At 43.2% G+C, this 25,940-nt stretch overlaps 1 protein-coding gene across 1 annotated transcript in view; it reads left to right on the forward strand.

The window, feature by feature from the left end:
* The first annotated feature begins 516 nt into the window (after positions 1–516).
* The window catches only part of SNCB (synuclein beta), a 94,889-nt gene continuing 69,465 nt past the window's right edge, over positions 517–25,940 (forward strand). The window contains exons 1-2 of the mRNA XM_040406726.1: positions 517–623; positions 1,771–1,907. Of these exons, the coding sequence (XP_040262660.1) occupies positions 1,787–1,907 (121 nt within the window). The 5' untranslated portion in view covers positions 517–623; positions 1,771–1,786. The remainder of the gene's footprint in view (positions 624–1,770; positions 1,908–25,940) is intronic.

Here is a 25,940-nt window from a genome sequence, read left to right on the forward strand (position 1 = left end):
TTATCTGACCTTATCATATCTATTGGGAAGAGGGAAGTTACAGAGCATCCTTGCATGAAGGAGAAAAGGTCAGAGACGAGAGCTGAGGGAGGGTTTTTGCATTTTACATAAGTCATTTTATGGGTATGTTGGGGGCTGGTAGTAAAAGGATAGGTTCTAATGTCTTTTAGCGGCAGAGAGGGGGAGTTGTTGACGGTGGGCTCCTGCTTCTGGTATCTGTTCTTGGTTGCTCATAGGATCTTCTACCACAAGGGGGTAGACAGCACTCACACAAGCCTTAAGCACTTTCAAGCGTAGCCTCATCTAGGAGACAGAGGCGGGTGTACAGCTGACAGAGTAGCATCCCATGGCTCTGTAGCACTGATACTGCCTGCTGAGGGACCCCCCTGAGATATCTACATCTGATCTCTCCTTTTCTTCATCATCACATTGAGAAAGAACTGAAACCAATTCACCTCTGAACCCCAGGTAAGGGAGGGCGAGGGGCTGGCAGAGCTGCATTTATAAGGAGCTTCATCACAGCTGCTCCATCTGTCTGACATTTTCCTCTGCCTTTTTTCACACTTGCAGGCCGTCTGTTCCAGCAAAGCCACATCACCTGCAATAAGATTGGGTCTGAGAAGGTCAGTGTTTGCATTTCTAATTTCCTTCTTGTGGTTAATTCAATTGCATTGTTGTCCAACCAAACCTGTTTGCAGGGCCCCTAGGACACGAGAAAGGGAGTGGGGGTAGTTGCATCTTTCATAGGAGAAAAGAGCATTGGTTGTTCTCCTCTGCATCATGCCTGGGTAGATAATTCCAGGTCCTTCTACTACTATTGCTACTTATGATATCGGGAGACCCAGAATACAATACAACCTAATCTCCCAGTACGATTAAGCCTGGGTAGCAAACGAAATATCCTGATGCTTAGGGAGGGTGTAGCTAAGGTGTCCTCAGGGTAATTTCTGATCTATCATGATCTGCTGTCTCTTGTAAAATCACAAGATGACCAAACTGTAGTCTTCTTCATCTTTTCCACCATGGTATATTCAGTGCTCTATTCTCCTTGTATCACATCTACATCTTCTGCTCATGAAAACTGCAATGCTTGTGTACAGGGTAATGCCGGGATTGCTGCACCTCCCCCTCGTACCCTTCCTCCTTTATTTTGCAGTGGAAAAAAATCCAGGTTTCAAGGACATGAGGCCAATCTTGCAGAATTATGTTTCTTTGGTGATTACACAGGATCACACATGTTGAGTGGATTATTAAAATATGCCACTGTACACACACTTTGCGCATACACACAGTCTAAGCGTATTAGTATGACTATGTATGTGCATCGATTAGTGTTTCTAACAAGGATCTTTGTATGATGGGCACATATAATAGCAGATTACACTGCTTACAAAGAACAATATGAGCACCTCCATTCAATACATCACATGTATAATAATAATAATAATAATAATAATAATTTATGGTTAGATTACATTGTAATGATATTATTGTTGTATTAATGTTTTCCTTAAAATCTATCTATCTATTATCTGCCTATCTATCATGGATATGTGCATTCCCGAGTCTAGAATGAGATGTGTGACATACATTTTCCTGACTCATTGTTCCCCCCGTTCTATCAGAAGGAGGCATGTATTAATCTGATGTGAGTAGGGGTAGCTTCCTATTTGAAAAGCAGGTCAGAGTGAGCTGGAGGGGCTTCTGCTATCACTCTGCTTCCTGTGCTTACACTACTAAGCTGCTGCCTCCTCTCCCTCCTCTCTGCAGACTGCAACAGATCAGAATGGATGTGTTTATGAAAGGCTTTACCAAAGCGAAAGAAGGGGTGGTGGCTGCAGCTGAGAAAACCAAGCAAGGGGTAGCAGAAGCTGCAGAGAAGACCAAGGAAGGTGTTCTATATATGGGTAAGTATCTCAAGTCTATCATTAACTGGTGCTCCACAAGTAAACCACCGTTTGTAATGATTTGTCTAATGGGTTTCCTTTTATGCATAATCCTTGGTGAATGTAATCTGGAGTAAAATTAAATGACCATATGCATTATATATGTGTCTTCAGAATTGATATTTCACTATATTGGACATATTGTTTTAGATTTCAGTGAATGGTAGCTTGTTATCCAAAATGTCCAAGAAAGCTGAATAACTTTTCCATCAAAAATGAAAAACAAAAAACTAATAAAAAAACATCACAACAGTAAGCAGCCACAAGTTTATATAAAAGTATTTTATAGGATGTCTGTGCCTAAACAGAATAGTAGGGAGCTGTCCAGTGCTGAAACCTTCCACATTATTATATGTCCTTAAAGGGGTTTAATATTGAAGACTATCCTCCGAATAGGTCATCAATATTTGATCAACAGGGGTCCGACACCTGAGACCCCTGCCAATCCGCTATTTGATGAAAAGGCAGCAGTCCATACGAGCGCCACTTCCTGGTCATTACAGTACGAGTCGTCTCCTGTGGAGTAGCAGCGTAGTGTAATTACAAGTACTCACTCCATTCACTTAGATGAAGCGAGTACTTGTATTACACTGCACTTCCGAGACAAAGTGCAGCGTAGTGAAAAGGAAGAAGCGATCTCATGGACCGCCGCTGCCTCTTCAAACAGCTGATTGGCGGGGGTGCCGGGTGGACAAGCCCTTTAAAAGAGTTGTCCCATGACAACAATTTATTCCCTATCCACAGGATACTGACCAGCTGGAGAGCCCGCTGATCACTAGAATGGAGGCCATGCTCCCCCATTTAAATGGTGTTCTAGACAGGCATGCGGATCTGCTGCTGCACTCAATTCAATGAGACTGCTGGAGATAGCCGAGTATAAGCAGGGGATCACGGGCTCTGGATGTAGTGATTGAGGGACCCCAGTGGTTGGAGCCCTGCCAATCAATTATTTATCCCCTATCCTTTGGAGCGTGAAATGTTGTTGTCATGGGACAATCGTTTTAAATGGCTTGTCCAGAAATAGAAAAAGGTTCTACTGTTTTCCCAGAAACAGCACCATATTTGTCCATGGAATTGGAGTGATGTTTTTTTCAGAAAATCTGTAGAATGGGCTCGTATTATCTGCGGATCAGTAGTCACAGGCAGTGGCGTACCTACCATATAGGCAGACCACACAGCTGCTATGGGGCCCGTGAGGAAGAGGGGCCCACAGTGGAGGAGAGGCCTCGCCCCCTAATTGCTTCTGTCTATCTCTTTAAAGCTGAAGGACCTTTGATGACGTCATCACAGGTCCTGTAAGGGAACTGCACAGTGTAAAGTGTAGTTCCCAGGTTAAAACAGTGCATCTGCCAGGACCTGTGATGACATCATCTTCAACATCACAGGTCCTGCATGATCTAGCAAAGGAACGGCACCAAAAATGGTGTAGTTCCTAGATTTGAAAGGTACATCTGCCAGGATCTGTGATGACATCATCAAAGGTTCTTCAACCACTAACAGCAAGTATTAGAAGTTCACAATCAGCTCTGCATTGATCCATACAGACTGGAATGGAGTGGTAAGAGGAGGTCCTCCACTTCTCGTCATTTACACCCCCCCATGCCCTGTTTTTACTCATTGCTCACTCATGTATAATACTTCAGACAGTTACAGTGACCACTACTTCATGTACCTCACACACAGTGACTAATGTATAACTGACCACATATTTCTGTAAACACTGCATCTACAGTATTATACCTTGTATGTCTCACATCAATACATTGCTCTGTATATATATATATATATATATATCAAACAAAAAACAGTAGCAGCACACCACTATATGCGCTAAGACTAAGTGAACAGGTGAATGTGTGAACAAGGTCAAATACATGACGCCATATAGTTACTGCAAAGCAGTGAAGAAGCTCTTAGCGCATATTATTGATCAAAAATATGTCGGGCCCACCTACCAGACGACAAGGTATCTTCTTATCAGGTGGGACCTACTCTAACACGGAATGTACAGCTCCATTGTTTCTCTGATTAAAAACACCAAGGGGTGGGGGATGGGCGGGGAGTGCTAAGTTCCAAAGAGGATGCCTAATCCTCTATACTATATATATATATATATATATATATCCAAACACGGAACAGCACCTCCTGAGACAAATCACAGGTGCAAGCTACCCGGAAATAATACAGCAAACAAAAAACAGTAGCAGCACACCACTATATGTGCTAAGACTAAGTGAACAGGTGAATGTGTGAACAGGGTCAAATACATGACGCCATATAGTTACTGCAAAGCAGTGAAGAAGCTCTTAGCGCATATTATTGATCAAAAATATGTCGGGCCCACCTACCAGATGACAAGGTAGCTTCTTATCAGGTGGGACCTACCCACCTGATAAGAAGCTACCTTGTCGTCTGGTAGGTGGGCCCGACATATTTTTGATCAATAATATGCGCTAAGAGCTTCTTCACTGCTTTGCAGTAATTATATGGCGTCATGTATTTGACCCTGTTCACACATTCACCTGCTCACTTAGTCTTAGCGCATATAGTGGTGTGCTGCTACTGTTTTTTGTTTGCTGTATTATTACCGGGTAGCTTGCACCTGCGATTTGTCTCAGGAGGTGCTGTTCTGTTTTTTGGATATATATATATATATATATATATATATATACACACACATACATACACATGCTGCATATATTACACAGTATTATAGATGCAATATGTACAGATATATAGTATATCTAGCAGTGTACTGATATGTTAGGTACAAGGTATAATAAATGCAGTGTGTACAGATGTATAGTACATACAGCAGTGTACTGATATGTGAGGTACGAGGTATAATATATGCAGTGTGTATAGATATATAGTATATACAGCAGTGTACTGATATATGAGGTACGAGGTATAATAGATGCAGTGTGTATAGATATATAGTATATACAGCAGTGTACTGATATATTAGGTACGAGGTATAATAGATGAAGTGTGTACAGATATATTGTATATACAGCAGTGGACTGATATGTGAGGTACGAGCTATAATTTATACCTCATACCTCACGTCAATACACTGCTGTATTTACTATATACCTGTACACACTTCATCTATTATACCTCGTACCTCACATGTCAGTACCTGCTGTATATACAATATATCTGTACACACTGCATCTATTATACCTCGTACCTCACATATTACACTACTGTATATACTATATACCTCTACACACTGCATATATTATACCCCGTACCTCACATATCAGTACACTGCTGTATATACTATATACCTGTACACGCTGCATATATTATACCCTGTACCTCACATATTAGTACACTACGGTATATATTATTTACCTGTACACACTGCATATATTATACCTCGTACCTCACATAACAGTACACTGCTGTATACACTATACATCTATACACACTGCATCTATTATACCTCTTTTGTGTGTCAGGGCTGTTTTGTAATCCCAATCTGGCCCTGATGGCATAAATTATCAAACGGAGCAGCAAGAATAGTTCATGGAACAAAGAGAGGCCTGGAATGGGTAGCGGGAGGGGCTATAAAAGGGGAATGGGGGCCCAATTTAGATTCTTGCTATGGGGCCCAGTGATTTCTATGTACGCCCCTGGCCACAGGACTGTCCTACAACAGTTTTGTGAACTGCTGGGCTAGAAGGGATGAAGGAGGTTATCCAACCATTCCTGCTCATTAAAGGCTCATGCACACAAACGTATTTGTCTTCCGTTTTTTTTACAGGTCCATATATGGAACCATTCATTTCAATGACTCCATGTGCATTCCGTTTCTATATCGCCGTATGTCTGTTCCGCAAAAAAATAGAACATGTGCTATTCTTGTCTGTTTTGTGGACAAGGACAGGCATTATTACTATGGATCTGCAAAAAACGGATACAACACGGGCATCATACGGATGTCATCCGTTTTATTTGCAGATCCATGTTTTGCGGACCGCAAAATACATACGGTCGTGTGCATGAGCCCTAAAAGTAAAGTATTTGTTAAGGCCGATTATCAGACATGAACATTCGTACAAGCGCTCATTCACAATAATTGCCCCTTGTAAAGGTGCCGCTAATTACCCAAAGTATGAGAAAATGCTTCTTCATCGGTGAAACCATTGTTGTTGTGGCACCAAAATCATCACTTCTGGGCAGCAAATTGCCCTGTATAAACAGGACTCTACTGCCCAGCAATAATGATTCTCTATGGGGACGAGTGACCGCAGTAGTGATTGCTTGTCCCCATACAGAGGGGTTGCTGTATGTAACCTCATGGCTGGTGTTCAAATACACCAATGTTTTCTAACAAAGAATTGAATGGTGGTTGGTTTTTAATACACTTGCCACAATTAATGTCTTCTCTTTTTTCTAAGCACTTTTAAAAACTGTTAAGGTTGGCCTAAAATGATATAGTTGGTGCATGCCATATAAGCCACAGTTTTGGAAAGAATTTTGTAAAATAATATGGTCTGTGTAAGGCAGGGGTATTGCTAAGGTCTCAAAAGATCCAGAGCGCAAGCCCCAATGAATGTGGCCCAGGTCTCTAAGTCGCCCCCACTCCCCGCACACACCGCATTTTGCTGTACTTGCTATACAGCAGCACATACCTCTCATATCTAGGGCTTCCCAGGTGACGTCTCCTCTGATGTAAATCTTCTCTATCATCATCTTCTCCATTTTTTCCATACTACTTCTTTCAGCTGTGCCTCATCTCTGCAGAGTCCCCAACCTGGAGTCCCCACAGTGTTATCTTGTTGCTCGCTGTGCTCCCCAATACCACCAAATACTATCCTGAAGAAAAATTTGTGCCCTTATAGTAATAGTGCTCCTCAAAGTCTCACTAATAGTAATTCCCTTCTAGAATGCCTTCATTAGTAATACTGCCCCCTACAGTGCCCCCAACAGTGATAATGCTCCCCAAGAATGCCCGCATTAGTAATACTGCCCCCTACAGTGCCCCCAACCATTATAACACTCCCCATCAGTAAAAGAACCTTCCAGTATTAATAATACCCTCACAGAGCCCCCAGTAGAAATAAGGCCCCCCTATTGTTCCCCCAGTGGTAAAAAAGGTCTCTACAGACACTTCAGTAGCAATAAGGCCCCCAGAGTGCTCTTAGTAGAAATAAGGTGGATTTATAAGTCCTTCCTATAGAGCCTTCTGTAGTAATAAGAATGCCTATAATGTCCCCTGGATTTATAATACCCCTACAGTGCCCCCAGTATTTATACTTCCCCTTACTGTTATAATGCTCACCCTGAAGTTCCCCCAGTATTTATAATGCCCACTGCAGTGCCCCCTGTAATGATAGTCCTCCCTCCATCATACAGTCCTATGTAAATAACATCACACCATCTCTTCTCCCCCCTCTAAAATACAGTCCCATGTAAATAGCATCACTCCCATCCCTTCAGCCCCTCCAATATATAGTCCCATGTAAATAACATTCCTCTCTATCTACAGCCCCCTCTGCCATAGAGTCCCATGTAAATAACATCACACCATCTCTCCAGCCCCCTCCAATATACAGTCCCATGTAAATAACATTCCTCTCTATCTACAGCCCCCTCCAAAATACAGTCCCATGTAAATAACACCACCTCCTCCCCAGCTGCCTTCAACATACAGTCCCAAGTAAACATCACCCGCTCAACATTCAGTCCCATGTAAATAACATAATCCCCTCCCTCCCACTAACCACTTTCAACATACAGTCCCATGTAAATAACATTGCCTCCTCAACATTCAGTCCTTTATAAATAACATCACTCCCTCCCACAGCCGCCATCAACATACAGTCACATGTAAATAACATCACAGGTCGATTATCAGACATGAACATTCGTACAAGCGCTCATTCCCGATAATTGCCCCTTGTTAAGGTGCCGCTAATTACCCGAAGTATAAGCAAATGCTTCTTCATCTGGTGAAACCATTGTTGTTGTGGCACCAAAATCATCACTTCTGGGCAGCAAATTGCTCTACTGCCCAGCAATAATGATTCTCTATGGGGAAGAGTGACCGCAGTAGTGATTGCTTGTCCCCATACAGAGGGGTTGCTGCATGTAATTTCATGCCACCTCATGGCTGGTGTTCAAATACACCAATGTTTTCTAACAAAGAATTGAATGGTGGTTGGTTTTTAATACACTTGCCACAATTAATGTCTTCCCTTTTTTCTAAGCACTTTTAAAAACTGTCAAGGTTGGCCTAAAATGATATAGTTGGTGCATGCCATATAATCCACAGTTTTGGAAAGAATTGTGTAAAAGAATATGTTCTGCGTACGGCTACATTCACATCTCCGGCAGGTAAACTGCCGGAGTTACCGTACTGGCATAGCCGGACATCTGCCCACTGCTGCACACCACCCAGTCCCCATTGACTATAATGGAATCCGACGGTGCAGCAGTATTTGGTAGAAAGACGACGCTTTTGTTGGAAACCCGTCAGATCCCATTGTAGTCAATGTGTGCATTGGTGTCCAGCTATGCCAGAAACGCGTGTGTCTCGCTACTAATTATTATGAATTAGGAAATCCATATGAAAAATCTCATTATTTATATCTATACATCACTGACGTCCTCTGCAAATCTGTAGACAGAATGTATGTACTCATACCAGCCCCTTTCACCAGTGGTGCTTGCAATCTAATTTGTCACACTCCATGCACAGACGCGATTCCATAGAAAACCAGTGGAGTGTGGGAGGAAACCATGCAGATGTTACCCTGTTCATGTTTGAACTGTGGACCAGTGCTGACCAGTGGCCATGATGTATATTTAGTAGTGATGATGGGCAGGGGCAATATTCAAATTTGCGATATTTCGCAAATATTTGGGCGACTATTCGGCACTAATTAGCGAATTCGAGAATTCACGGTTATTTTCTTGATTGCGAAAAATGGCAATGTAATATTCGCGCAATACAGGCGTGGGTCACTTTTGCTACATTTTTCAAGCTGGTATAAGTTTCCTGAGACTAGAGAAAATGGTTGGCACGGCAGAACATTACAATAGCTTTATATGCAGATAGAGTGCTCCAATATATTTGCGATTGCGCAAATCGGTAATTAATGATGCACATATTTTGGCGCAATACGTGCAACTTCACATTTTAGCAGGTCTGACTACTTATTAGTGATTGGTGCACTAAGTATTGTGAACTTGTACATCACAGCACTATGTCTGTAGCATGTATGTATGGACAGTAGAACCTATCAGCTACACTATATCACCGTCTAACCTACACTGACTATCTTCCACTAACTATCTGTATTATATATATATAAACTATCTATCTAATGTAATTAAACAGTAAAGCACAGAGCACAGCAATGACACTGCTGTCTCTCTCAGAACTGCAAAAAACTGTAGAAAATGGCTGCTGGGGAGGTTCTTATATAGTAAGGGGCAGGCAACTTTCCTATTGGTTAATAGGGATGTTGCTAAACTCAGACAAAGAGATTGCAGCCTTCTCATTGGACCACAAGCAAGAAGGGAGGTTACTGATGAATAAAATAATCTAGAATATTCGAAATTATGAATATATATACTATATTCTAAATATTTGCGAATTCTCGAAGAGGCGATATTCGCGATTTGAATATTCGCGATCAACACTAGTATTTAGGTCTTGGTCTGCAGCCAGTTTCATGATATCTAGGAATACAATATATAATATAAAAAGGCTTTTTGGTTATTAACTCTACTTGGCATTTCCATATACAATGTCATACCCATAGTTAGCAGTATAGTGTACTGTATAGCACAGTTCACATTGCTTAAGCTCAATGTAAAAATAAATGCATGTTTATTTCTATCCTATCAATAAGTGGATTATTATAGGGAAGGGTTTTATTGCACATCCTTTGCTGAACAACTGCCCAGCATACATTATAAGATTATGCAAATCCCAGTGTATAAACAAGCAGCTTTTCACGGTATACATTCACACCTACATGGCAGGAGAGGTGCCAGCTATGCTTGAGAGAGCAGCATCTCTCAGTAATTAACCAGTGCAAGGATAGCATATAAATGATCTATATATCCTTCCACTGGAAAAGGGCAAAGGAACCAGTAAGGATTGATCAGGTTATTAGCAAATGTTGTTTATTACCCTAATAAGCACCAACCGTGTATGTCCCCGAGTGACACGTCTGTGTACATAGGTAATGATTTCTTCAAATCCTCAGCTGTTCTTTCTGGGTGAACATGGGTTAATTATAGTCAATCTTAGTGTCTCTTTGTGTATAGCTGACTGTGGGTCCCGCTGGGCCTCTTGGATAAAATGCTGAACCAAATTAAATGGCCTCTCTCAAGGTCTGTTTCCTGAGCCATTCATTATACTGACAGTGATTGTTTAAGCTGAAATTACGTGTTAGTGAGATGCTTTTTGTTCTATGATTGTACGTGTTGACATGTATTGTTACTTATGAATTTGTGTTTGTTTTAAAGTCAAGTAAGGAAACATGAATATTATGTGCAGGCTCGGATTGGCCCACTGTGGAGGCGGGGAATTCCTAGGTGGGCCCCCAGTCTCATGCGCCTGGAGATAAGACAGAGGAGTAATTATTTCTCTTGTTTCTCAGGATAATTATTGTAGCCACTAGGTGGCAGTATCGCACAGTGGTGCAGCCTCCTACTGGTGTAAATTGCACAGGAGGCCCTGCAGTATCTTCTAAACTTCCCGGTCTGCTGGCAGTGAAGGAGGAGAGAGCATGTCTGGCCATCCTCCTGCCCTCCCTGCTGTCATAAAACTGGCTGCTAGAGAGAAGGACTCCTCTGCCTTGCTGGGTTGATTTCTCAGGTGTGTGACAGTAGTAAGCTGTAGGAGACTGTAAGGGGGAAATAGGGAATTTTTTTATAGCAGACACAGATCTATGAATGTGTGCTGCTCTCTGCAGAGTTCAAAGTGGCATTGGGGGACTCTGCCATATGTCCCCCCAATGCCTCTGCATTAGGTGCACCCTCATAAGTGCCCCAGCTCCAGATGCCCCCCAATATCCCCACTCTTTTTTTATTTTATTTTATTTTATTTTATACATGTCCAAAATACACTGCTCAAAAAAATAAAGGGAACACTTAAACAACACAATGTAACTCCAAGTCAATCACACTTCTGCGAAATCAAACTGTCCACTTAGGAAGCAACACTGAGTGACAATCAATTTCACATGCTGTTGTGCAAATGGGATAGACAACAGGTGGAAATTATAGGCAATTAGCAAGACACCCCCAATAAAGGAGTGGTTCTGCAGGTGGTCATCACAGACCACTTCTCAGTTCCTATGCTTCCTGGCTGATGTTTTGGTCACTTTTGAATGCTGCCGGTGCTTTCACACTAGTGGTAGCATGAGACGGAGTCTACAACCCACACAAGTGGCTCAGGTAGTGCAGCTTATCCAGAATGGCACATCAATGCGAGCTGTGGCAAGAAGGTTTGCTGTGTCTGTCAGCGTAGTGTCCAGAGCATGGAGGCACTACCAGGAGACAGGCCAGTACATCAGGAGACGTGGAGGAGGCCGTAGGAGGGCAACAACCCAGCAGCAGGACCGCTACCTCTGCCTTTGTGCAAGGAGGAACAGGAGGAGCACTGCCAGAGCCCTGCAAAATGACCTCCAGCAGGCCACAAATGTGCATGTGTCTGCTCAAACGGTCAGAAACAGACTCCATGAGGGTGATATGAGGGCCCGACGTCCACAGGTGGGGGTTGTGCTTACAGCCCAACACCGTGCAGGACGTTTGGCATTTGCCAGAAAACACCAAGATTGGCAAATTCGCCACTGGCGCCCTGTGCTCTTCACAGATGAAAGCAGGTTCACACTGAGCACATGTGACAGACGTGACAGAGTCTGGAGATGCCGTGGAGAATGTTCTGCTGCCTGCAACATCCTCCAGCATGACCGGTTTGGAATTGGGTCAGTAATGGTGTGGGGTGGCATTTCTTTGGAGGGCCGCACAGCCCTCCATGTGCTCGCCAGAGGTAGCCTGACTGCCATTAGGTACCGAGATGAGATCCTCAGACCCCTTGTGAGACAATATGCTGGTGCGGTTGGCCCTGGGTTCCTCCTAATGCAAGACAATGCTAGACCTCATGTGGCTGGAGTGTGTCAGTAGTTCCTGCAAGACGAAGGCATTGATGCTATCGACTGGCCCGCCCGTTCCCCAGACCTGAATCCAATTGAGAACATCTGGGACATCATGTCTCGCTCTATCCACCAACGTCACGTTGTACCACAGACTGTCCAGGAGTTGGCAGATGCTTTAGTCCAGGTCTGGGAGGAGATCCCTCAGGAGACCATCCGCCACCTCATCAGGAGCATGCACAGGCGTTGTAGGGAGGTCATACAGGCACGTGGAGGCCACACACACTACTGAGCCTCATTTTGACTTGTTTTAAGGACATTACATCAAAGTTGGATCAGCCTGTAGTGTGTTTTTCCACTTTAATTTTGAGTGTGACTTTAAATCCAGACCTCCATGGGTTGAAAAATTAGATTTCCATTTTTTTATTTTTGTGTGATTTTGTTGTCAGCACATTCAACTATGTAAAGAACAAAGTATTTCAGAAGAATATTTAATTAACTCAGATCTAGGATGTGTTATTTTTGTGTTCCCTTTATTTTTTTTGAGCAGTGTATATGGACATTGTCTACCCCTTCTTCCCCGCATTTTTTACAACTAAGTTGTTTAGATTTATAACTTTTCATTAATATCTTGGTGGAGTAGTATAAGCGATATTATATACCCCCACTCTAAATGCACCCCTAAAATTGCATCTTTTCCAGTTGCCCCCCTAATACCTCTGCTCCAGGATCACCACTATTACCCTGCCTCAGGCGACCCTAATGCCTCTGCTTTAGGTGCACCCCCATTAGTGCCCCAGCTCCAGATGCCCCCACTCTAAATGCACCGCTAATATTGCCTCCTCTCCAGTTACCCCTGCTCCAGGATCCACACTACTACCCTGCCTCAGGTGACCCTAATGCCTCTGTTTCGGTTCTGACCCTCCATTTGTGCCTTTTGCTCACATTGCTCCTCTAGCACCTTTGCTTGGGCTTTGTTAAAGGTTATGACCTGCAAAGGGGGTTGGACTTATGCCCGAAAAATTCTGCACAGTGCGTCACATTCTCCAGTATGGACACGAATGGTTTACATCAGACCTGGGCAAACTACGGCCCGCGGGCCGTATACGGCCCGGCGGACCTTTTAATCCGGCCCCCGGCATTTTTGTTGCCGCCGCCGCCGCCGGCCCTGTAACAGCACGGAGTCACTGTCCGGAGTGAGGAGGGGGCGGGGCCCGCGGCCGCTCTGCGCTCCGCTCTGCTGCCTGGCCTGCCTGTCTCTTTAACAGAGCAGACCAGTGGCTGCTGGAGCGTGATGCAGCTGCCGCACAGGCAGAAAGAGGAAGGAGGCGGAGCCCCAGCCAGCAGCCACAGCCAAAGCCAAGCAACTAACAGAACTTACAGGTATTTGGTGGGGGTGGGGGGGGGCTCATATAGGACAGGGGGACAGTGTGTGCTTTCCTGCCTGCTACTACATCACCCCCCCCCCCCCCAGGGATTGTGGGGGTCATTAAGGGTTGGACTTGCTGCTGATGTTGAGTGTGCCAGTGTGTGTGTGTCCGTCCCTGTGTGTGTGTGTCTGTCCCTTTGTGTGTGTGTGTGTGTCCGTCCCTGTGTGTGTGTGTCTGTCCCTTTGTGTGTGTGTGTGTGTCCGTCCCTGTGTGTGTGTGTCTGTCCCTTTGTGTGTGTGTGTGTGTGTGTCCGTCCCTGTGTGTGTGTCTGTCCCTTTGTGTGTGTGTGTCTATCCCTGTGTGTGTGTGTTTGTCCCTTTGTGTGTGTGTGTGTGTGTCCATCCCTGTGTGTGTGTGTTTGTCCCTTTGTGTGTGTGTCCCCGTCCCTGTGTGTGTCCGTCCGTGTGTGTCTGTCCGTCCCTTTGTGTGTGTGTGAGTGTGTCTGTCCCTTTGTGTGTGTCCCCGTCCCTGTGTGTATGTCTCTCCCTGTGTGTATCACCTTGCCCACAGTGTTCCTATGTCTTGACGCAGCTGCTTCAGAACGTTCTGTGCGGGGAAGAAGATGGAAGAGGAGGCAGCGCCAGCATGGAGTCTGTGCGATAGACACAGGGAGGCACACTAAGGACGAAGGTAACACTTCCACATGATCTACACTAGTGTTATCTGTGGTTTTACATAGGACTGCAGGTAACACTACTACATTATTTAGCACTAGTGTTATCTGTGGTTTTACATAGGACTGCAGGTAACACTACCACAAGGTTAGCTCACACAGGGCGCCTGAACACCTAAGGCCGGCCCTGGCTGCGCACCCCAGCGCCAAGGGATGACGTCACTGATGTAATATGCCTCTTATATGTGGAGAGCGGTGATGTCACAGATGTAATATATTACTTATAAGTGATATATTACATCAGTGACATCACCACTCTCCACACATAAGTAATATATTACATCAGTGACATCACTGCTGTCCACATATACCGGTAAGTAATACATTACATCAGTGACATCACCGCTCATCACATATATGTGGAGAGCGGTGATGTCACTGATGTAATATATCGCCTATATGTGGAGAGCGGTGATGTCACTGATGTAATATATCGCCTATATGTGGACAGCGGTGATGTCACTGATGTAATATAACATTATATGTGGAGAGTGTTCATGTCACTGATGCAATACAGCGCTCCAGATGGCGACCAAAATGGTCGCCAATGCGCCTTAAAATTTGCAGATGGCGACAAGACTTGTCATAGGCTACAGGCCTGAGGTCTATTTGGTAGTGAAATCCCAGCGCAGGCAGGCATGATGATGTCATCACGCCCGCCTGTGCCAGGACGCGGTGATTTTATGCAGTATTGAGTTTAGCCTTTTGGCCCGGCCCTCCAAAATATTTTCAGTTTCTCATGTGGCCCCATCGAAAAAATAATTGCCCACCCCTGGTTTACATGGTGGTAGTTATGATATTCCGTATTTACAGGAATCACTGCTGCCATGTAAAGAGATACTGGTGGAGTGGTAGAGGATTTAAAGGGGTTGTCCAGGTTTTCATGTTATCCTCTCCACAACATAGGGCATAACTATATGATTAGTGGGGTCCAATTCTGCGACTGAGTCCAGGAACGGGTCCTGTTCCCCCTTCTTGATTGAGTGGCAGGCCACACATATGCCCTGCTGCTCCATTTATTCTCTTTGGGACCACTGGAATTAGCCAGTGCTGTACTCTGCCATCTCCAGTGACCCCATAGAGAATGGATGGAGAGGCAGGGCATATGCTTGACCTGCATCTCAATCAAGAAGGGGGATCAGTGGGGGCTCCAGAGTTCAGACCTCCACGGATCACTTAGTTATCCCCGATCCTGTGGATACAGGATAACTAGAAAAGTGGACACAGGCCCTTTAACAGGCAAGCATTTCTATTTTAGTTTGACACATATTTTGGGCCAGATTTTTTTTTTTTTTTTTTACACCCAAAGAAAACCTTTTAAGATAGGGAATGTGAAAAGGTCCAACAGCTATGACATGGCAGGTGATAAGTGTTTCAGCAGTCAGACCCCCAGCAATCTAATATTTATCACCTATCCTGTAGATAGGCAATAGGTCATTATGGTAGGACAATCCTTTTAAATATACTGTAGATTATGTACAATCTGAGGAGGTTACAATTTGGTAAATTTCATGCCAGACATTTATGCTTAAAGGGGTTAAAGGGTTTGTCTCACTTCAGTAAATGGCATTTATTATGCAGTTAATACAAGGCACTTACTAATGTATTGTGATTGTCCATATTGCCTCCTTTCGATCACATTATACATTATTACCAATGTGTAATCCAGCAGTGGTGGCCGTGCTTACACACTATAGGGAAAGGCTGAAAGTGCGCATAGGCCAACACCTTTACCAGAGTGTACAAGCATGACCACGGCTGCTGGATTACAGTGGTAATAACCACGGATACGTGCTGTGTATAATGTGAAGAGGCAATAGGGACAATCACAATACATTAGTAAGTGCCTTGTATTAACTTTCTCTACATGATAAATGCCAATTGCTGATGTGAGACAACCCCTTTAACCCCTTATAGTGTGCTACACTTAATAGTGTTAGGCATAAATGTATTTGTGTGTGCATTGCATGTTTCCTATGTGTGATTGGTGTTTGCTATATATGATCTATGTATCAGTGATGTATGTGCAGCATGTGACATATGCATCAGTGGCATGTGACCGATGTATAAGTGTCTTGTGTCCCACATCTGTCCAATGAGTGATTGGTGTGCGCTGCATGTGTCTTGTTTCGGACTGACTTAAGTGCAGGATATCCATATATGTGTAAATTCTGCCACATATGTTTGTGCGGTTTTCTGTGAATGCCATCATAATTCAGCTTTAATATTTCTGTTATCACTGTAAGTGCTCATGAACACGACTGTTGGATGTTTTGCAGTCTGAAAATTGCGGATCCACAAAACATGGATTCCACATTATGTGGAACAGAACAGCCGGCCTCTAATAGAACAGTCCTATCCTTGTGTGTAATGTGGACAATAATAGGACATGTTCTATCATTTTGCAGAACGGCCATGCGGACATACAGACACAAAATGCACACAGAGTCTTTTTTTTTTTTGCGGCCCCATTGAAGTGAACGGTACTGACATGGAAAACAAATAAGTTTGTGTGCAGGAGCCCTAAGGTGGGCCCCCAGAATCAGTTATACTGGTGGGCCCTAAGTACCCCAGCCCGACACTGATTATGTGATACAAATGCTAGGTATACATATCAGCTGCCATGACATTTGAGGACCACACCAAAGCATCCAATAAACAACCATAAACTGCCCAATTTTAGATAAATGTGTGCATACTCCATCCATTTCCTCGACTCTCATTCCCAGGGCTACTTCTTTCCTGTATAAATGCCAGATGATGTTATTCTTAAATGGGTTGTGCCTGGATTAAATGTTGTTTTAATATAATTTGGAATGAAAAAAAAAAATATTTAGTAATTTACTTTGCTTGTCCTGTTACAAAAAATGCTCCAGTTGTGAGATATTCTCTTTACCACGTGCCCCCCTGTGTTTAATCTGTATAGTAATGTGCATGTCCACCTACTGAGGTGGAAGCACATGCTCGGTTCCATTTTTCAACTGCCACCAAACACATCTTCTGTTAGAAGCTGTGACAATTACAAGGAGAGAGCTGCAGCAAAAAGGACACTCTGAGGCGTGGCTAGCTGCAGACCTGAATGGCCGCACACTAGGAGAGCTCCAGCAACACCTCAGCTTTTAATCAGCTTATCCCCTTCAGATCGACCCGATTTGTGGATTATTTTATTGGGAACATGCCACATGATGACCAGGGTGAAGAGGGAGCACACTGCGCAAAGCAAGCTGGACTTTTATTTTGACAAAGACCGAGAGCATAATGGCGCAGCTGCAGAAGAAGGAGCGAACACACATACAACTCCGCCAGTGCCTCCGTCCCCCGCAAAGCCGACAGAGATAGAGCATGAGCGCGGGAGTGAAAAACTCCAAGCACCAGCTACTAGGTCTCCGTCCTCCACACAGAGAGGATCCAGATACTCCCTGAAAACCTGGGGATCAGAAATCGCGGTAGAAAATAGGACCGCAGACAGAGAAGCGCCATCTTCTCCTACCGACAGACCCGCTAAGCAGCAGTCTGGAGCGGCATCACAAAGCTCCAGTAAGAAGGTGAACCCGGCACATGGGGCCCCAACCTCTCCACTTCCAGACGCAATTACAGACACCTTTGCCTCCATTCAGACCTCAGACGAACCAGCGTCTGGTTCCCTCATTAAAAACCTGTTACTGGCGTTTACCAAGTCCCTACACCAAGACATCATAAAGTTACATACCCCTCTCCATGCCAAGCTCCAAGATATAACCGGCAGAGTCGACCATATTGAACAAAAAATGGGTGAATTTGCAAATTCCCATAATCATCTTATTGACTCCCACTATGATTTAACTGAAGAGGTAGAGTCATTGAGGGCTAAAGTTACTGACCTGGAAGACCGGTCAAGGAGAAATAACAGAAAATTCAGGGGCATTGCAGAGGACGTCCCTTCATCAGAACTGTTCTCATTTTTACAATCTTTGCTAAAGCTGCTTCTAACAGGCTGCGACCCCTGTGAGATAGTGATTGATCGGGCACATTGTGTAGCTAGACCTAAGCACATTCTGGATTCTATGCCCAGAGACGTGTTAGCATGTGTTCACTTTTTCCACGTCAAAGAAAAAGCCATGGCGGCTGCCAGGTCCCAGAAAGAACTGTCCTCTCCATATCAACAAGTTAAACTACAGTATATGTGGACCTCTCAGCCACTACTCTCCGCCTGAGAAAACAGCTGCTACCTATTACTTCTGCATTGAGAGATAACAGCATTGCTTACTGCTGGGGATTCCCTGTAAAACTGCTGATAAACCGCAATGGAAAATTCTACTGTGTTACTTCTGTTAAGGAAGGCATACGCATGCTTCAAGAATGGGGTATCTCTACTCCAAACATCCACTCTCCCCAAGAGCAAGAAAAGCAGAAGCACATGGATCCAGATTGGCGAGTGGTGTCCCGATCACGCCAAAGGGTCGGCTGAAGGGTTCCAAATACCTTCAACTATGAAGTGTCACGTAGCTGCTACCTGAAAGACTTCCTATGTTAGGTTGCTGCCCCCCAAAAAAGTGCAACCAGTTGTTGCTGTTGAATGTTAGATCTCAAACTTGGTTATCCCTTGAAATAAGAGGGATTTCCTGTTTTCTTGTGTTTGTTTTTCAACTTTTTGTTTTCCTTACCTTTATACCTTTCTCCAGGTGCATCCACCGCCACCAGATTGTATTCTACTGTGAGATGATTGTCTTTTTGGTCGCTGCGTGCTGGGATGTCGTGCCCCCAGATCTCCAGGTTGAGGTACCTGCTCCAGTCATCAGCAATGCATTGCTTTATCATGCTGCTTAAATTCGCATCCCTGAACGTCAAGGGACTAAATAGCCCACTTATGCGTTCACTGATGGGGAAAGAGGCTTTAACCCAAAAAGCAGACATTTTCTGCACATCGGAGACTCATCTTTTAGCCTCTGATGCCCATAGAATGCATCATCATAAATTTCCACATATCTTTCAGGCCCACTTTGACAAAAAACAAAGAGGCGTACTGATAGCTATCAAAGATACAGTAGCTTTCACCCAGCAAGAGATCATGGCTGATCCAGGAGGCAGGTACATCATACTTGTGGGTGATTTCAATAACGTCCAATATACTGTGATGGCAATATATGCACCACACAGGCGTCAAAAGTCCTTTTTCAATAAATTAATAAACAAGGTTGATAAGCTTAAAAGGGGACACTTGGTGGTCTGTGGGGACTTCAATGCGGTACATGACTGTCTTTGGGACATTACCTCACCTTCAACTTGGAGGTCCCACTCCCTAGCAAAAAAGTTATGCAAACAGAACATATATGATATTTGGAGAATCCTCCATGAATCTGAGAGGGATTATACATTATTTTCTCCCAGGCATAAAATGTATTCACGTATAGACCTTTTCCTGGTCTCCAGATTTCGGTTTCTGAGGTCATAGACACCATCACGTAGTCACATCATGACACTATCACCCTGACACTAACAGAAAAATTTTAGCCTAATGCGACCCCTCAATGGAGAAATAAAGAATATCTCATGTCCCACAAAATATACCAAGCAGAGCTTACTAAAGCACTACAAGAATACTTCACTTTAAATGTGGGTTCCATGGAGAACTCAGCAACATTATGGAATGCTCACAAGGCCTACATCAGAGGCATTTTTATCAAAATAGGAAGTCGCTTCAAAAGAGAGAGAAAAAAGATTCATGGAGATCATGTCTGAGATCAGATGCATCGAATCTCTCAACAAAAATTATATTTCCCCTACATTAATAGATAAACTTCGACTGCTACGATCCCAACTAAATGAATGCCTACTACTTTCATATGAGAAACGTATACTCTCCTTAAGGGTGCTATATTATTCACAAGATAATAAAGCCAGTAAACTCCTTACTAACCGATTGAAAGATAGAACATACAAAACTAAAATCCCTTTCCGGCTAAAAGACCAGTCAGGTACAAAAATATATGACCCTAAAGGCATAGCCAATAAATTTAGAGAATATTACTCCTCATTATATAATCTAGCTACATCCCCTGACTTAACACCAAGCCACCGGGATATTAATATGTTCCTAGACTCTATAGCCCTGCCCTGCTTGTCTGAAAACCTTCTTCTTGAAGCCCCCTTTTCTATTGAAGAAATAAAAAAAACATAGTCACTTCCATCCCACAAGGCCCCAGGCCCTGATGGTTTGTCCACACAATACTATAAAACCTTCATAAAAGAATTACTGCCTCATTTGTGTACCACATTAGAAGATGCCCAGAAACACGTCTCTCTCCCTAAAGAAATGCTGACTGCCACAATAGTAACCCTTCCAAAACCTGAAAAAGATCCTGTCTCTCCCCAGAACTTTCGCCCCATATCCCTCTTAAATACTGACACCAAGCTATATGCTAAGCTTCTGGCCAATAGACTAACCTCCATTATCCCACACTTAATGGCTATTGACCAGGTTGAATTTGTACATGGACGGCACACAACACGAGACACATACTAAACATATTGGACCACATAAATAAGAAACATATTCCTACAGCCATGGTCGCTTTGGATACCGAGAAGGCCTTCGACCATGTTAACTGGTCGTTTGCTTTTTCGGTATTGACTAAGATGGGATTTGGTACGAAGGCCATTACTGCAATCAAAGCTTTATATTCTAGCCCTACCGGCCCGAGTTTTTGTAAACGGCACCATGTCTGACGAGTTCGACATTATGAATGGAACTAGACAAGGCTGCCCACTGTCCCCCATCATCTTCATTCCTACCATAGAACCTCTAGCTCAGGCGATCAGAAAATGTCCAGATATTCGAGGAGTAGGCATAGGAGACAGAGATCATCGAATATCTTTATATGCTGATGACATCATTTTATCCCTGACCGAACCCTCCTAATCATTATCATCAGCATTACAAATCATAATAAATTTTGGCAAACTTTCCTTTTATAAACTAAACTTAGATAAATCCCAAATTCTCCCCCTACATATCTCGGAAGCCAACCAACGAAATATGAAGCTTAAATTCCCTTTAGATTGGCAAGAACAAAAAATTAAATACTTAGCCATATATGTAACTACAAAGATACGTTCTCTATATAGTCACAATTATGCCCTGCTGTTTTGTGTCTCTGAGTGCAGAAATGGACCACTTAAGCAAGTGTGAAATATAATGGGTTGGACGCATTGCATCATATAAAATACTTATTCTTCCAAAATTGTTATATCTGTTTAGAACACTCCCGATTACTTTACCCCAGTCCTTTTTCCAGAAAACTTACTCAGCTTTAACAAGTTTTGTTTGGCAAAAGAAGAAACCTCGTATAGCGTTCAATATATTGAAGGGAGCGGAAGGCTGGTGGTTTAGGCCTCCCTAATGTCAAGCATTATTATCTTGCTACTCAGGTGTCTCAATTACAACGCTGGTGGACAGGTTCCACTACTTACCCTTGGGTGTCCATTGAGTCTACATTGTCTCCATCTCATAACTTAAAAACGCTACTTCTATCTGCCCTAACGACATCATTTAAACTACCCAGAGATGTTCCATATATCGTATCGGTCTCAATAGAAAACTGGAAAGAGTATCACAGAATGGGTTCATTTGAGAAGGGGTCAACATCTCAGTGGATTCCTCTGGAATCTCTGGAGTTGTGTATAGAGGACCTAGACCTAGCAATCTGGAGAAATAAAGGAGTGAACATGATCTCTGATCTATTTAAAGAAGGCCAGTTACAATCGTTTGAACAAATTCATCAAGTATATGGTATTTCCCACCGCGAATTCTATAAATATCTCTGTATTAGGCACTTCTTATCAACTGTCGATCCGTTTGGATAAAGGTGGACATGTAAGGACCAGCCCCTAGAATACTTTTCATTTCACAGACATTTGCAATAATAAGGTTTCATGGACTGCGATGACTACTTCCAGCCACCAGATGTTGATGTGTCTTTGGCTAAAGCAGCTGAAGTCTTGTTGGTTTTCAGAAGGAGGGGCGCAGGAAGCTCCAGAGAGACAGCACGTGTGTATGCCCTGAAAAGGAGAGAGGGTCTGTTTGCCATGCTAGAAGGGCAAGCAGAGACTGGTGAGGAGACACAGTGGCTGGCTGATTATGCTCTGAACACTGGCTGTTCCTGACACCGAGTTACAGGGAACTCTAAAGTAAAGTTTTGCAGCTGCATCCCTTAGAGAGCGAGGTAAAGACCACGCGTTGCGACCGTCAAGCGTCTGCATCAGGAGCCAGAGCACATCTTCCTTCACCTACCGGACAAGACAAGCATCCACCTCGTGGGAAAAGACTACACCACAGATACCTTCAGAACTGTGAGTTTGGCACCGGTGCCTATCTGCGGTAGGGCATAGAGCAGGCAGCTTTAGTCAGAGCGTTGCAGCAATGCGTCTCGATTAGCGGGGTAAAGACAGGATTATACTAGCGGAGTGTAGCCTGGACTTTTATGTGTTTGCTGGTAGGAACGCATTTATTATATCCTATTACAAGTAACCTGCTTGTAATTCTGTGTAAACTTGTTAAAACAGTTTTTGTCATTTGTCGATTGCGCCCCTGGCATATCTGTTAATCTCATTTGCCGGCTGTTATATCTTATTGTGCGATAAAACCGGCATTTGTTTCAGCCTCCTCGTCTGCTGTACTGTATTTGAATCCTGCCTTGCGGTCCCTCACCAGACCACGACAGACACATAATTGTTTTGGTCCTGGTCTCAACCGACCCTAACCAAGTGTGGCATTAAACCCTATTACACCTCCTTAGGAAAAAAGGATGGATTTAAAAAATCCACCCCATTCAAATCCTGGGAATTGGAACTCTGCCAATCATTTAATAATTATCAATGGTCACAAGCCCTCTCTTTCGCTACTAAAAGCTTTAAATGCGCACTTCATTATGAATCATACATGAAGACAGTCTTGCGGTGGTATTACACTCTGGAGCGTCTTAGCAAATTATTCCCCGGGACCTTACACCTCTGCTGGAGGGGCTGCAGTCATAAAAGCACATTGTTACATATACTATGGAAATGCCCACTTCTTACTAATATTTGGAAGCACATCTTTACAGTAATCTCTGATATAACCGATTCTCCTGCAACACAATCTCCTCAGCTAGCTCTGTTGCTTATTGGCATAGAAAGATTCCCCATTAATCACAGAGTGATAATCGCACATCTCCTGCTAGCAACTATAATTGCTATAGCTAAATATTGGAAATCAAAAGAGACCCCCAAGATAGAAGAGATAGTCACAAAAGTAGACAAAACGTACTCTCATGAAAAGATCCTATCCTTCACTTGTTTATCCTCCCTAAAATTTAGCAAAATGTGGCAGAGCTGGAAAGGATATAGAGTGGACCATATACAATCCCTCACTCATAGTGGACAAGATTCTCACAATTCTTGTACTGACACTTAAAGATGTTGAAAAATATTGCTATAAATTATTACACGTATTGGGGGATGTACAGCTGAACTTGTGGTGTTTTACATGTTTGTGCATGTTAATGAATTTCTATATATCCTTGTATCATTCCGATATCCAAAATCAATAAAGAATTATTGAATCAAAAAGGACACTCACCCTGAACGGATACGCCACCTGCAGCTGTGAGGCCTCTTTCACACCACCGTATGGCTTTTTCAGTGTTTTGCGGTCCGTTTTTCACAGATCCGTTGTTCTGTTTTTTTGTTTCTGTTGTGTTTCCATTTCTGTTCCGTTTTTCTGTTCCATTTTTCAGTATGGCATATACAGTATACAGAAATTAGAAAATTGGGCTTGGCATAACATTTTCAATAGATGGTTCCGCAAAAACGGAACGGATATGGAAGACATACAGATGCATTTGAATGGAGCCACGGAACGTGATTTTCGGGCAATAACAGGACATGTTCTATCTTTCAACGGAACAGAAAAACGGCCCGTAAACGGTAAAAAAAAAATGGTCGTGTGAAAGATGCCTGATAGGGAGAGTTGTAGCAGAAGAGACATGCCCCCTGAGAAAGGACACTCCTCTGAGCTGCTAGCCTAAAAAATATCTAGCAATTAGGGCAATGAATGGGGAGATCTCTGGATCCATGCGAGGTACAGGGATAGTTCTAGTTTTGTTAGAGATTGTCATTAGGGATGAACGAAGCTCCTGCTCCGTACAGTATTAGAACGAAGTTTTATGCGAATCGACTTCGGATGTTTCATCCGAAGTCGATTCGCATAAAACTTCGTTCTAATACTGTACGGAGCAGGAGCTCCGTACAGTATTAGAATGTATTGGCTCCAATGAGCCGAAGTTATTGCTTTGCGAAGTCTCGTGAGACTTCGCACAATAACTTAATAAATAAATTTGTACTGTACAAAACCATTTCCTGAACTCGGGTTCGGTTCCAAGTGACTTCGCAAAGAAATAACTTCAGCTCATCAGAGCCAATACATTCTAATACTGTATGGAGCTCCTGCTCCGAAAAATATTAAAATGAGGTTTTATTGCGAATCGACTACGGATGTTTCATCCGAAGTCTATTCGCTCATCCCTAATTGTCATGTACAATACTATACTGTATACTTTTCATTTTTTATGTCAGTCATGGGATAACCTTTTTAATTATATTCTCTATCTACAGCTGCCTTACTTTTTAATTCAATCTTTTACTGAAAGTGCATTATAGCAGAAGGCTAACACTTTTGAAGCTGATTTGGCGTTCATTACTTACTGGATTGATTTATAAATCAGTAATGAAAAATTAACATATACAATAGGCTTATCAAAACTGGCAACCAATTAAAACTCTAGATTTAATTTGTTTTCAGCAGAGTTTAAGGAATTATCTAACCTCTGACTGGTTTCTATGGGCAACAAGGACAGTCAGTACTAGACAGGCTAAATGTGTTCTGTATAGATTGAAGGCAGAAGCATATCTTGAAACACCTGGGCATCAATGCAAAACATATATTAGTGCCCCCTAACATGTCATTTATAGTACTAGTCTCCTCATCTTTGGGGCTTCTTAAAGGGGTTTTCTGGTACTTAGATATTGATGGCTTATCCTTAGCTTCTTTCGGTAGGTGCCATCTCTGTAAACTATACATTGGTCGGAATTGGAAGCAAAAGTAGTGGTCATTGCATCTCAGCTCTTCTTCAAGTGAAAGGGAGCTGAGCTGTGGTTAGCTGGTGCAGGAATGTACACAGTGGATAGAACCTCACCTGCACTTAGTAAGGACCATTACGTTTTTTTTAGGTCCGAAATGCGTAGAACCTGTACATTTTTTCCTGTATGTGAGAATTTTAACGTTGGAATAAAGTGACACATTTTTCAGAAGCTGGATTTCTTCATTTTTTGTCACCTCCACTTAGGGACAGACTGTCCATAGACCCTACCGCCAGGTATGTAATGATCTGACACTCTCTCAATGTTAATTAACAATGGGAGCATGAGGTACTATGTACCCAGCAGAGTACCACAGGTGCCCTCCTGAATTCAATGGTATTACCATTACTAATGGCTTCCTGCCATGGCGTTCACCCTCATAGGAAGCATTTTATTTTGTTTTTATTTTAACACCTTACTCTTATACCTCTTAGGGGACTAGAACCTGGGATCTTTTGATTACTTGTCCCATTCATCATAATAGAAATCTATTATGGTGAATGGGATTCTGGTGCTCTACCTGCTGAGCTGTGCCTCATACACAGTGCAGCAGACAGATTACTATGACAGGCATGGGAAGCTTCAACAGCTTCCACACTGTCATAGTAAGCGA

Source organism: Bufo bufo, chromosome 1 (genome assembly GCF_905171765.1).
Source record: "Bufo bufo chromosome 1, aBufBuf1.1, whole genome shotgun sequence".
Taxonomy (NCBI): Eukaryota; Metazoa; Chordata; class Amphibia; order Anura; family Bufonidae; genus Bufo; species Bufo bufo.